A 12,152-nucleotide genomic window follows, 5' to 3' on the forward strand; every position below is an offset into this window, starting at 1 on the left:
GGACGGGCCACTTTGAGGGACAGGCTGTCTGCTGATAGGATCCTCGGTCTCAGTCAGAGCCACTCCTCGCTCCTCCGCAGCACCAGCCTCTCGCACAAATCCAGCCACTTCTGGCTCCAAAAAACATCAAGATGACAACGTACGAAATGCTGAACCCAAGGCTTCACAACATACCAAAAAACAACACAGCATAGCTACGTCCATTTTTTTTTACAGTCTATGGTTAATCCATGCCATGTATCAGAAGAGAAATAAAAAAATAATTTATAATTCCATTTTATTTTCAGTATTACGCAACATTAGAAGTATAAATATCTGTTTTAATATACAACATTTATGACATCCATAGAGCTTTCCTTGGGCAAAATACAAAACTCAAAACACTTTTATTGCACATATTCTAAAAGACAAACCATCAGAAGCAAGTTCATCTAATACTAGTTTTGCACAGAGGAAGAAAAAAAAACAAAAAACGGGGAACTGAAAAGACAAGCAGAGAAAGAAGAAGAACCTGACGTGGGAAAAGACATTGATTACAGCACAAACAAATGTTCTTATTAAACATCCTGGTGGCAAAGGGGAGCAAAGTCTCACATTACTAGAAACAACATTATCTCGGACACGGAACATAGATTTGGCAAATCAACAATATACAAAATATACATCCATGATGCTTTGTAAACAAACATTGAATGTGCTTTGAGGGTTTAAATGTCAGTCGTTGCAGGAAAGAAAAAGTATGGGAGGGAAAAATGTTTGTTCAAATAAAATTCAGTGATTCATTTAAATCAGAAGGGAATTCATAAACAATTTCAACTCCAATTTCACTTTTCTCTGCCTTTGAAGTGAATATTGGCAAATATTAAGGTGCGTTTTTTTCCTCTCACACTACATTAGCAATACATTAATATCTAATGCAAGTAAACAGATTCTTTAACATTAAAAATCTCTGCAATCAATCTCATGTGTTTCAGTGTCATTCTCAGATACAGTTTGCCGTTCAGATAAACTGTATTCTCCATCGTGTTTGACTTTTCAAAATAAGAGTATATGTAGACAAGATTATTGTTTTTACACAGCCAGCACAACAGAGCAAATACTGCATTACATACTTAGTGTCTGAGGCTACTCTCTGGTTCTTGTTTAGGGTTTGCAATCATTTCAAGGCATCTACAGTATAGAAACACCTGTTTGTGAGTGTGAGCGAGTAAATTAGAGAAAGTGAATGCGGATATATGACAGCTTATATTTTTAGTACCAAGTATTAAAACATCAATGTATGTTGTTGACATGAATTACGCAAATAATCAGGGTTTCTTATATAAAAATGCTTACCCAGTGAAGCTTTAAGCCTTCTGCTGCTCATTATGAAGAGTCCTTTGAAACATCGAAACACTCACACACGACTTAAACAACACCGAGACCGAAACCTGACATAGAAATCCGTTAAAAACCCTGACGGCGAAGTTCTCTGTGTACTGTAATCTTATCTCACTCATGCGATCTTGAGGGGAAACTCTGATTTTTTTTAAACGTGGCCCCTATTTTTCCACTTTTTTTTGTTTAAGTGACCAATGGGAATTTTTTTTAAAATGAGTACATTATTGAGTGCGAGGGCCTCGGCTGCAATAGTAAAAAACCCTGCAATGGATTTCCTAATGGCAACTGTGAACTGTTGATTTACAACCACTAAAAGTGCATTTTTTTTGCCATCGACAGGCTCAGATTGTCATTAGAAGTGTCTGACAGCATTTAGGAAAAGATTTTCTTTACATTTTGCTAATCTGGTCTGTTTGTTAGTGTAATCAAGTCTTTCCAAAGCAGATTTTTCCACATTGTCAAAAACAGCTAAATATTCAGCCATGAAAATATTTTAAATAACTACAACAATCACCTCCTAGCATTCCTCTCTCATAGTGTCACTAACGTTTCTGCTAGGTGAGTAATGATACATCTGGACTGATACAATAATCCAATCACCAACTATCCAATATTATCAATGCAAAGTCAAAACTTTGATACATATCGTCTTTTTCAAGACGCTTTGATTTTTAAATTTCCATGGCGTTTGGGCATAATAGCTTATCACCAGGCAGATTGTGGTATTCACTGATATCATCTCATATTGATCACAGACCATTGAGTTGAATAAAATCAACATCATGTCATGGCAGACATTGTGATATCAGCAAATATCATATTGCTGTCCAAATAATAATGAAACTTGTGATTTACATCGCTTCCGCTGATGTTTTTCTTGCAACAAGTCACTGCTCAGAACAAGACTTCTCCTTGGGTGAGACTTGGTCACGCTAACAAACAGATCAGCAAAAGGTAAAACATTTCAAATATCTGTGGCTTTCTTCTTCGGTGTCTTCTTCATGTTTTCAGACACTGCTAATAACAAACAATGAGCCTGTCAGTGACAAAGAATATCATTTTTAATGGACATAAATTGATGGTACAAACATGCCCGAGTACTTTTAGTGACTTAGACGCGTAAACAAGGGAGAATTGGGTCAAGGTTAAAAAAAAAATCAAAGTTTCCCTATAAAATCCCTCTGCACAGATCTGGACATAACAAGAGCTGATGCCTCAAGTCTTGTGAAAGCTCCTACAGTAATTACTGGCAAACAGAATATCAGCGTCATCTCATTAATCAAATGCAACATTTCATATTTTACACAGTCATCTCTCTTTAAACCACAGTCAGCCAGCAAACACATCATCAACAATAAAGACATTCGTAGGAAATGCTGACAACCCTCACAGTTTTGCTATTTAATGCTACATTTTTTAGAAACAGCCGCGTTCCCCCCTTCATGCCCTCCTCTCCCTCTCTCGTCAAGTTTAATTTGGAACATGTGAAAACATGTTAAAGTCACAAAGAAGATGATGCCTTGGATGAGATACATCACAGTAGCTTACTTAAGACCACAGAGTCATCAAGCAGATACTCTTAATATTGAGCATACAAACGAAATCTATACATATAATACAAACGACAATCATGTAAGCCCATGAATCCCAGTTTTACAGTGTCAATAATATTTACACCATATTGCATAAAAATCAAAAATATATGTACACATGTCAGAGGAATGTGAATAAACACCACAGCTTGCTAAGAACAGCAAGGTTTTATTTCCCATAATTCTAAGGCCCCTTCACTAATTTTTAATTTCTAGAACCGTGAGATGATTCCGAATTTATTTGTTTTTTTAAGTTTTAGGTGAAAATCACAGGACATAGTGCATTCCCTCTGTGTACCACTGCACAAAAAAAAAAAAAACCCAAAAAACAACATAAAAAGAATTGGATTAAACAATCGTGATACGACTGCTGGAGCAGAACTGTGTGGTCTACTGCATTAAAAGACTTCAGGTCCTCCAAGTCTCGAAGTTAAGAGTGCAATTCAAAAAATCATTTATGGCACTGACTCTACAGTACATCGCAAAAACCTCTGTAAGGCTCCTCCCTGTTAGCCCCTGACGTACTGATTGCACAAAGCAGAAACAAAAAACATTCACCTCGACATCAAAGTAAAAAAACACCAGAAATGATCTGCAAACAATCGCCTACATTCAGACCTACAACCATTTATGTCATCTTATCTCACACACTCCCACAAACACACACACAAACACACACACTCCTACCTGTCCATCAGCATATAACAGCTTGCCCGGTCCTCAAACTAAGAAAAAAGAAAGGCATGATGATGTCTGCACAAACCGTTTTCTAACACCTCTGAAGCAATAATGACAGCCTTTAGTTTCACTTTTTGTTGGAACTCCGTGGCGATTCCTTCTGCTGCTTCCTGCCAGAGTCTCTGTCAGAGGCCATGGTGGCTCTGGACGCATCTTTTTTAGTGTTTTTCTGTGCAGAGGGGACCTCTTGAACAGTGTCTTTTTTCTTCCGGTCCACCTGCTCCTTCTTGCTGGAGGGCAGCTGTTTGTCAGGGGTGGTGGTCCGGGTATCAGGGCCCTTGTGTGCGTCCACTTTGAGTGCCTCAGATTTGGGGCTTTCCTTGGATACCTTGATGGCGCTTTCCTGGGGTGCACAGCTGGGGGTCCTGCCTGAGACAGCTCCACCACTCAGAGTGTCTTTTTTTATGGCAGGTTTGGGCAGCACAGGTGGCGGATCGGGATGGGAGGGAGCTTCGGACAGCGGATGAGGTGCAGCAGCGTCTTTTGGTTTAGAGCCATGATGACTTTTAACAACTTGGACTTGGTTTTTGGGCGAGGAGTCTTTATGTTTGGCATCAAGACTTTGTTTAATAACTGGCGCTGGAGCTACGGATGTTTTAGAGGTCGGTGATGAAGGGACGGTTTTCGGAGGGAGAGATTTTGGCTTTGAGTCAGAGTTTTCTTTTGTGATGGGAGCTGAAGTTGCTACAGAGCTTTTGGGCTGGGCGAGAGCGGGAGAATGTGTCAGCTGCTGAGATTGCTCCTGCCTGGATGACAGTTTAGAGTCAGGGGTTACTTGGACGTTTGAGAGCGCTAATTCTTTACACAGATCTCTCTGTTTTGAATTTGGACTGCTTTTGACTGCTGGGACAGGAGGACTTTTTGTCTCTGTCTTTGTAGCAGTGTGCGGTACAGGCTGCGTGTCAGGCCTCGACTTACTATTGGGAATCGAAACAGTTTCATTTGCAGCTGCTGAAGCTGAACATTTCTGTTTTGCGGCGTTCACACTGAGAAGACTTTCTTCTTTTTTAGAGGTGCCGTATTCTGATTTGTGTTGTGCTTTTTCAGCTGGACAGTGTTTGGAGTGCTGCTCTGAATCTTTAGTCTTTGGTGAAAAGGTGGCTTCTTTATTCTGTAGCAACGTGCTACCACTCTCTATTGCACCGACAGTGTTTTCCTTTTTGTTTAAGCCCAGTGTAACATTATTTAAAGAGGTGACCACTGTAGACATGTCTCTCTTCTGCTCCACTTTTGCGACACTAACATTAACTTTCTTGCCTGTATCACCGACCAATTTCACAGCTATTCTGTTAGACTGTTCGCCGTCCTTACTAAGAGCTCTTTGTGAGCTGTCCTGACCATCTGATTTCACACTGCAGCTTTTCTCCTGGTGCACGGGACCAGATGCTGTGACAGAAACCTGCGCTTCTGTATTTGAAGAGCAGATGTTGTGCTGTTTTGAGAGCACATTCTCTGGCAGCCGTGCAGAGCTGTTCTGTACATTCACCTCAGAAACAGAGGTCATGTTTGAGTTCTGTGCTGCTTTTTTCTCCCCGCTCTGACGCTGACCTGTATCCAAACCGCAATTTACACTCCGCTTCAGCGACACAGGTAATGGCCCGCTGGCAGCTGCAGCCGCAGTTTTAATGTCTACCTTCAGCTTTGCTGCAGTCAAAGAGACCACTGTGCTGGAGTTGTCGGTGCTCTGTGATGTAGTGTGTGGCGTGACTTCCTGCTGCTCCGCTTCGTCCTCCTGATCTTCATTGCTCACTTCCCGTATGGAGGGTGTTTTTCCACAGGAGGAGAAGTGCGAGCTGTGTCGAGGGGCTCTGTGTTCGTGAGCCAGTGATGAACTGGACTTCAAACCCGTCCTGCTTTCTGGTTTAACAGGAAAGATTGAGGCCTCCACTTTCTGAGCCTTTAATGATTCACTGTGGTGTCTCTCCTGTGTTTTCTCGCCAGTTGTGCTGATTTTCACATCTGTGGCTGCATTGTTTGACTGATCTTTGGATGCAACTATGTTGTTTAAAGAGGCAACAGCTTCAGGGCTCGGGGAGCAGGTCAGGGGGCTCTTCAGCTTGTCAGTTTTCAGTTGAGGGATGGTTATTTGTCTCTCAGCAGGAGTCTGGAGCCAAATCGGAGGACTCAGAGAAACAGTGTCGCTTGTGTTCTCCGCCATTTTGGATAAACAAGTTTCTGTTTTGGAGACTCTGGGCCCTGAGAGCAGGCCGATATCCAGAGTGCCCTCCAGAGGTTTGAGTGAGGAGACATGGCGTCCTTCGAGTTTATATTCGGATGACGTCTTTCGAAGAGGAGACTCTGCAGAGGAGATGAGCTGGAGTTTTTCCACGGCGCTCTCTCCTCTGCCGGAGAAAAGCTTTGGGGACAGACCCTCAGGGCTGGAGTGGACACTTCCAAGTCCGGCCTTCATGTGGTCGTGGGACACGGCCGTGTCCAACTGGAGGCTCTTTGATCTAGTGGATCCAAAGTGCAGGTTTTCATGGATGCCAGAGGACAAGCGGCACATGCAGTCTTCTCGTTCTTCAAACGACAGCCTCTTCCTGGTGAACTCGATGCTGGGAGCTTTAAAGTCCAACCTGTCCGGCTTCGCGTTGTCTTTACTCTGCCTGGAGTGCGGCCACTCGGGGTGAATCGAGCACAGACTTGACCTGAGTCCTCCGTCAGTTTCCCCGCAGCTGCCAGGTGTTTCAGCAAGGCCCTCAGACACACGTGTGTTGAGTTTTTTATAGAGCACGTCTTTAAGTGTTGTGCTGGCAGCTTTGGCCTCCAGAGGGCCAGAGTCTGAGCTGCTCTGTTGTTTGTTTTGGCCTCGGACCAGAAAACTTTCCTCCCTGTCATCGCCACACAAGGGCGATGAGTCACATTCCCGCAGAGCGTCTTGCTTCTGCAGAGACTCTCTCCTCTCTGACCAGTCCTGTCTTTTTGCAACCATCTTGGACTTGAGTTTCTCCTTGTCGAGCTCCTCCACGGACTCCTGCCGGCCCATCTTGCGGGTGATGGGCCTCTTTAGGCAGCCCTGCTCGACGGGTCGAACTCGAGTGATTGCCAAGGGCTCGCACGCCGTTTCTTCCACACTTTGCAAGACGGTGTAATCGCGTTCCCCAGGCCTCAGCTCCTCATCCTGCACCTCCTCCTGCGTCACCTCGAGGCTGTGTTTTCTGGGACACAGGTGCTTCTTATCTCCTGTGTAAGAGGGGGACAGCTTCTCCTCAGACTGGACACGTTTTAAAAGTGGGGAGCGAGGTGGTTCAGCACTTTTCGGTCGCACAATATGCCGTACAATTGTGGGTGGGGAATGTATCTTGGCAGGGAAGGCCTGGGTCGTCTTGGAAATGGCGACAGGGTGACCGGTTAGAAGAGGAGAAGGTGAGCGCTGAGGAGATGTTGGCTGGGGTGTAGGTGAAGGTGTGCGAGCCAAAGGAGAGAGGGGGATGCTGCCGGCAGACTTGCGGCGCCCCTGACGCAGCCTCTGACCGGGCAGTTTGGGGCCGAGGCCGTGGAGGGTGCTGGGACGGATGTGGCCAGAGCCTGCGGGAGAGTTTGGAGCGCTGGAGCTGGGAGAGCTGCTCTGAGAGGAGTTCCCACCTGGAAGGTAAAAGGACCAAACAAAGGAAATCAGTGATTTAACATATAATGAACGAAATTAAATTTAAAGGCATAATTTCTGAGTGAAAGTCTCCACCTGACTGGGTGAAGTCTGGTGTGGGGCGGAGGGCGGCAGTAGGGGAACGAGGGGACAGACTGTGGGTGGGGGAGCCAGGGAGACTCTCACCAGATGACAGAGAGTGGTTGAGAGAGGAGAAACTGCGGCTTGTGTGCAGGAGAGGAGAAGGCTGCATGGCAAAACGTCTGAAAAGGGAGCGCCGCCTGCAAAAAAGCAGTGTGACACATAGAAAAAAGAAATCAGAACACACTCGTGCCTATTTCAAAATGCCTTTATAAAACAAAAACACACAGCTGTAGATGAGCACAATCACTAATAAAACACATTCAAATGTACTGCTGTCTTATATAAAATTACCTTCAATTATTCAAAACTAGAAAAGCAGGAACTAAAATGTCTTTATGTAAAATCTACTGTTGCGTTATGGATTATCAGGTTCCTTACATTTTTCTATTCAACATTTGATTTACTTTATTTCTTATGGCAAAACTTTTTTTAAAAATGGAGCTGCAGAAATATACAAAGCAACATCTAATTAAGCAAAACCTAATAAAACCAACAAACAATATGAAAGTCAGAGTTGCATTATGACTTCACATAAACATTTACTTTTTGGTTTTCGCATATTTTCACAAGCTAAGGGAATAAGTTGTAATAAGTTGGTGCCATATTGCCATTGCAGTTTTATATAATCACAGTTTTGCTTTTCACACATTTCCACAATCTCCTTTAAACATTTTTAGACGCAGAGTAACCCTTCACATATTTACATACTCCGTCAGTGTTGTCAATCTGCCCTCTAGAGGCCAACAGGAAACACTGTAATAACTACACGCTTGTCATTAGATTATTGACTCACTTTCTCTCTGCAGCACAGCGGTCAGTCACACATCGGTGACACTGTGTGTCCTTTTAAGTGACACCAATAATGCACTACTGCATTTTAAACACAGCCTCTTCATCTTTTCTTTCTGTAAGTAAACCAGTGCTGACATAAATACATGTGAGCACAGGGATTCTTATATCAAGGACATGTGAGAATAAATCCACATTATGTGGTTAAATAATAATAATGGGGAAAATAAATAATAATGAACAAGAAAAAAATGCCTCTACATCAATAGTGACTAAACTTCAAGTTTGTGTGAAAGATTGGTACCTCTCTGGAGTCTTCTCCTTCTTGGGCTTTTTGGCACATCTCACCATCTTGCTCCTGTAGCTGTTCCTCCTGGCTGGACCGGTTTTTATGGAAGTGTTTTCAAACGGGGTTGTGGAGATGGCCACTTTACTCCCACTCTGAAAAAAAAATTCAGAATAATTTTTATTCTTGCATGTGGTGTCCTAAATGGTTAAACCTTAAGTCAGATCACACCACTGTTCAATTTGGAGGATTTGTTACTTGATTGCAGTCAGGGTTAGATGCCAGTTTTAATAATTTTGGTCTTCAAGTTAATTCCATTTGGGCTATTCAATGAATCTATACTTAATGACAATTACACATTTTCCAAACACCATGAAGCATATTATTATTATCCTGAGCTGAAGTATAATCAAGTAGTATAATCAAATAAAGAAAATCATTCCAAATCAAATAGCTGCAGTTTGAAGGTAAAACTACACTCTTATTTACCTTGAGGAGGAGCTCCACCACCTCAGTGTGGACCAGACCGTGAACTGGCTCTCCGTTCACATGCGTGATGAGGTCTCCGGCTTTGAGTCCTGCTTTATGTGCCGGCCCACCTTCTTCTACATTCTGATTAACAGAAACACACCAGAAAGACAAGATTATCATTGATGTTTCTTCATAACCTTATGGAAGTTCAAGGTTCATTTGGTCCAAAACAAAAGAGAAAAAAAATCATATACTGACTCATTACAAACAAACAAAGAGCTGTAAACACGAAGTAGTATCGCCTGGCAGGTGATTTATTGATTTGACACCCCTCATCCTGCTGCATGATCACTACATAGACCCATGTGGGGAAAATCAAATTCTTGTGACTTACAGTACTTTCCTCATATAACCTCATATGCTTATTAACCTTCTCTGATGGTCACAAATAGCTCCTGTAGTATAGCAGAGATTGCCACTGGACATTATATATCATAAATAGAGAGAAACGGACAGATATGGGGCAAAAAAGAGTCATTTGTGTTGTGTTATGATGGCGATAGTTGTGTGTGGCTGCTACTTTCCACCTGTTTCACTCCCTTTTTATTGGGGTTAAAATAAATAGAGTAGGGCAAAAGCTCAAGACATTTCTGTTTTTACTCCTTTCCACTTGGAATCCCCAAACTCAAGTGGTATGCATACAAACTGATCTTGTAAAACATCCGTTGTTTATACAGATTTTTGACTGTTAAAAGTTTAGGCTTTCAAGGGTATTTCAGCTACTAAGGAGGAGACTGAGGCTAATTATTGATGGCATGTCATTGCATATTGCAGGATAAGGAGCTGAAATTACCACGTTCACCTGGGTTATTGTATTCCCATCAATGCCAAAGGTCAGCCAGAGGTGATAAAAACCTGTGTCTACTAGGGGTCAACAGACTATTGGCGTGGCCGATTCTCGCGGCCGATTTTTGGCATTTTGCCGATAATCTGTATTGGCGTTTTATTTTAATGGTTGCCGATAAAATTCATTAATAAAAAAATGTCTGTATTATACTCAACCAACACCAGGGAAGGAAGTCAGCATGGGAGCAACTTTTACTTTTTAAAACCTCAGGGAGCTATTTTACTTATTCATTTTTTATTTTCACAGTTTCACATGATTTATTCTATTATTTAAATGTATGATGTTGAAAGTTCCAGTTTTGATTAAAAAAATTAAATAAAGGCATTTATATGAAGTTTTGAGTTGAAGTTTGTTATATTCTAAATTTTTATTTCATTGTTAATGCATATTAGTTCCATATAACAGTTTTCAGTCTGATTAAGTACTAATTACCATATCGGCCCTGAAAAACCAATATCGGTCGACCCCTAGTTTCTACTGCAGAGTCATTTGACCCGGGTTGTGAAATGTGTTACTGTCTTTTTGTGCAGTTGAAATAAGGCTTCAGTTTGCTGTCTGTCTCCTACAGCTTGATGTACTCCTTACCCAGACCATATGGTAGACAGTGTAGATGTCCCCGTCACAGGCGTACACCCGGATTGCCCTAAGTGTGAAGCCAAACTTCTTCCCCGAGCTGTGGATGACAATGGGCTGTCGTGGGTTAGTGGTGCAAAGAGAGGAGTCTCTGCTCGGAGAGGAGTCTCTCGAGGAAGGGTCTGAAGAGAGGGAGTAAGGAGACAGCGGGCTGGCCAGCGGAGACACCCCGAAGACATCTGGAAAAATAAGAGATGATTTATTTAATCAGCCAGACTTTGGCTGGCCTTGTAGCCAGTAGTGAGGTGTGTCTATAAAGCTCATGAGCCCGGTTCACGCTGCTCCTGCTGTGGGTGAAGCTAATGGGATTTAGGCTCCCCCAGCAGTGAGGACCTCTCGCTCCTGCCCTGCCTGCTTATTTGCCTTGTTAGCGGCTTGTGCTCGGCTACTTGCCCGCAGCCACTCTGTAAAATGAAACTCACAGCAGGTGTCATGCTGGGCCAATTTCGCACAGATCCACGTAGTGAGCTTTCATCTCTTTCACGTTGGCTGTACAAAGTCAGCTGCTCTTATTGTAATTCTTGACACGTTATTGCTCTGACATACTTCTACAAACTGGTTCAGTTCATATTTTTGAGCATGCACATCTGTCTGCGTGTCAACGTGTGTTCTTCGACTCACCCCCAGGGATCATGAGGGACAGGGCACCGGTTGAGACAGACTTTGGGACTTTTGCCACAGCTCCGGTCTTCTCTGCAGCGCTCTCAGGCCGCAGGGAGTTGTTCTGAGCCCCTTGGTCTGCGGGGGTATGACTGGTGCTGTCGGGGCTCTCCACACCTTCACCTCTGGGTGTCAACTGGTCCAGATGTTCTGAGAAACTTCCTAATTATTAGAAAAGATGAGCACACAACTTTACTGAACAAATGCTGACATCATGGAATTATTTAGCAGTGAGAGAAGCATCCTGATCAACCGTTTGGAAAATACGCTAATTTGCTCGAGAGTTAGATGAGACATTAGATACTATCATGTACGTTTGTTAAATATGAAACTACAGTCGGCAGCTGGTTAGCTTGGCTTAGCATAAAGAATGGAAGCAGGGAAACAGGTTGCCTGGCATTGTCTGAAATTAAAAGAATGCTCTCACTAACACCTCTAAAGTGCACTAATAAATTTGATGTATCATGTTTGTTTTTTCTGTCTAAACACCAAAGATAAATTGCATTTTTGCAGTTGTTGGACTATTTAAGTGAGTGAAAGTTTAGGACAATCTTAATTTACTTTTACTCCACATTCATAAGTCAATCATTCTTGACTTATGAATGTGGAGCTTTCCAAGATGGAACAGAAGTTTAATGAAATCATATATTTCAGGACTATATGTTCATATTTAGAGTAAAGATACAGTGTTTACCACAGAGATTTTTTGGTGGGTCTCCCTGAGCTTTATTTTCCCCAGCAGCATTTTGTACTTCAAGAGGTGGATAACTGATCTGTCTAATCGTTCAGAGCTGATCTGATCAGACTGATGGATGAGAAGGGCAGCTGCTGTGAATGAATGTAAACTTTTAGACCCAGCAGAATAAACGGTTAAGTTTCACTTTGCCAGTTTGCCATTCTGCTGCTCCATCTGTGTCCCAAGTGTGCTCTGCGCTCTGAGAGTGTGGAGCAATGAATTAATGATTT

General features: G+C 42.6%; 1 protein-coding gene across 12 annotated transcripts in view; it reads right to left on the reverse strand.

Moving 5' to 3' along the window:
* Positions 1-260: 260 nt before the first annotated feature.
* Positions 261-12,152, reverse strand: part of mast4 (microtubule associated serine/threonine kinase family member 4) — a 125,036-nt gene continuing 113,144 nt past the window's right edge. For 11 of the 12 annotated variants that reach the window (XM_088071300.1, XM_042509471.2, XM_042509470.2 and 8 more), the window contains 6 exons: positions 11,148-11,348; positions 10,479-10,705; positions 9,005-9,127; positions 8,534-8,670; positions 7,393-7,577; positions 261-7,295 (listed from right to left, as the gene is read on the reverse strand). In XM_088071300.1, coding sequence (XP_087927426.1) covers positions 3,778-7,295; positions 7,393-7,577; positions 8,534-8,670; positions 9,005-9,127; positions 10,479-10,705; positions 11,148-11,348 — 4,391 coding nt within the window. In that variant the 3' untranslated portion in view covers positions 261-3,777. The remainder of the gene's footprint in view (positions 7,296-7,392; positions 7,578-8,533; positions 8,671-9,004; positions 9,128-10,478; positions 10,706-11,147; positions 11,349-12,152) is intronic. The other variant, XM_042509472.2, reaches the window with a different exon arrangement.

This window comes from Plectropomus leopardus, chromosome 20 (genome assembly GCF_026936395.1).
Source record: "Plectropomus leopardus strain MGB_pleo_1.0 chromosome 20, ASM2693639v1, whole genome shotgun sequence".
NCBI classification, from domain to species: Eukaryota; Metazoa; Chordata; class Actinopteri; order Perciformes; family Serranidae; genus Plectropomus; species Plectropomus leopardus.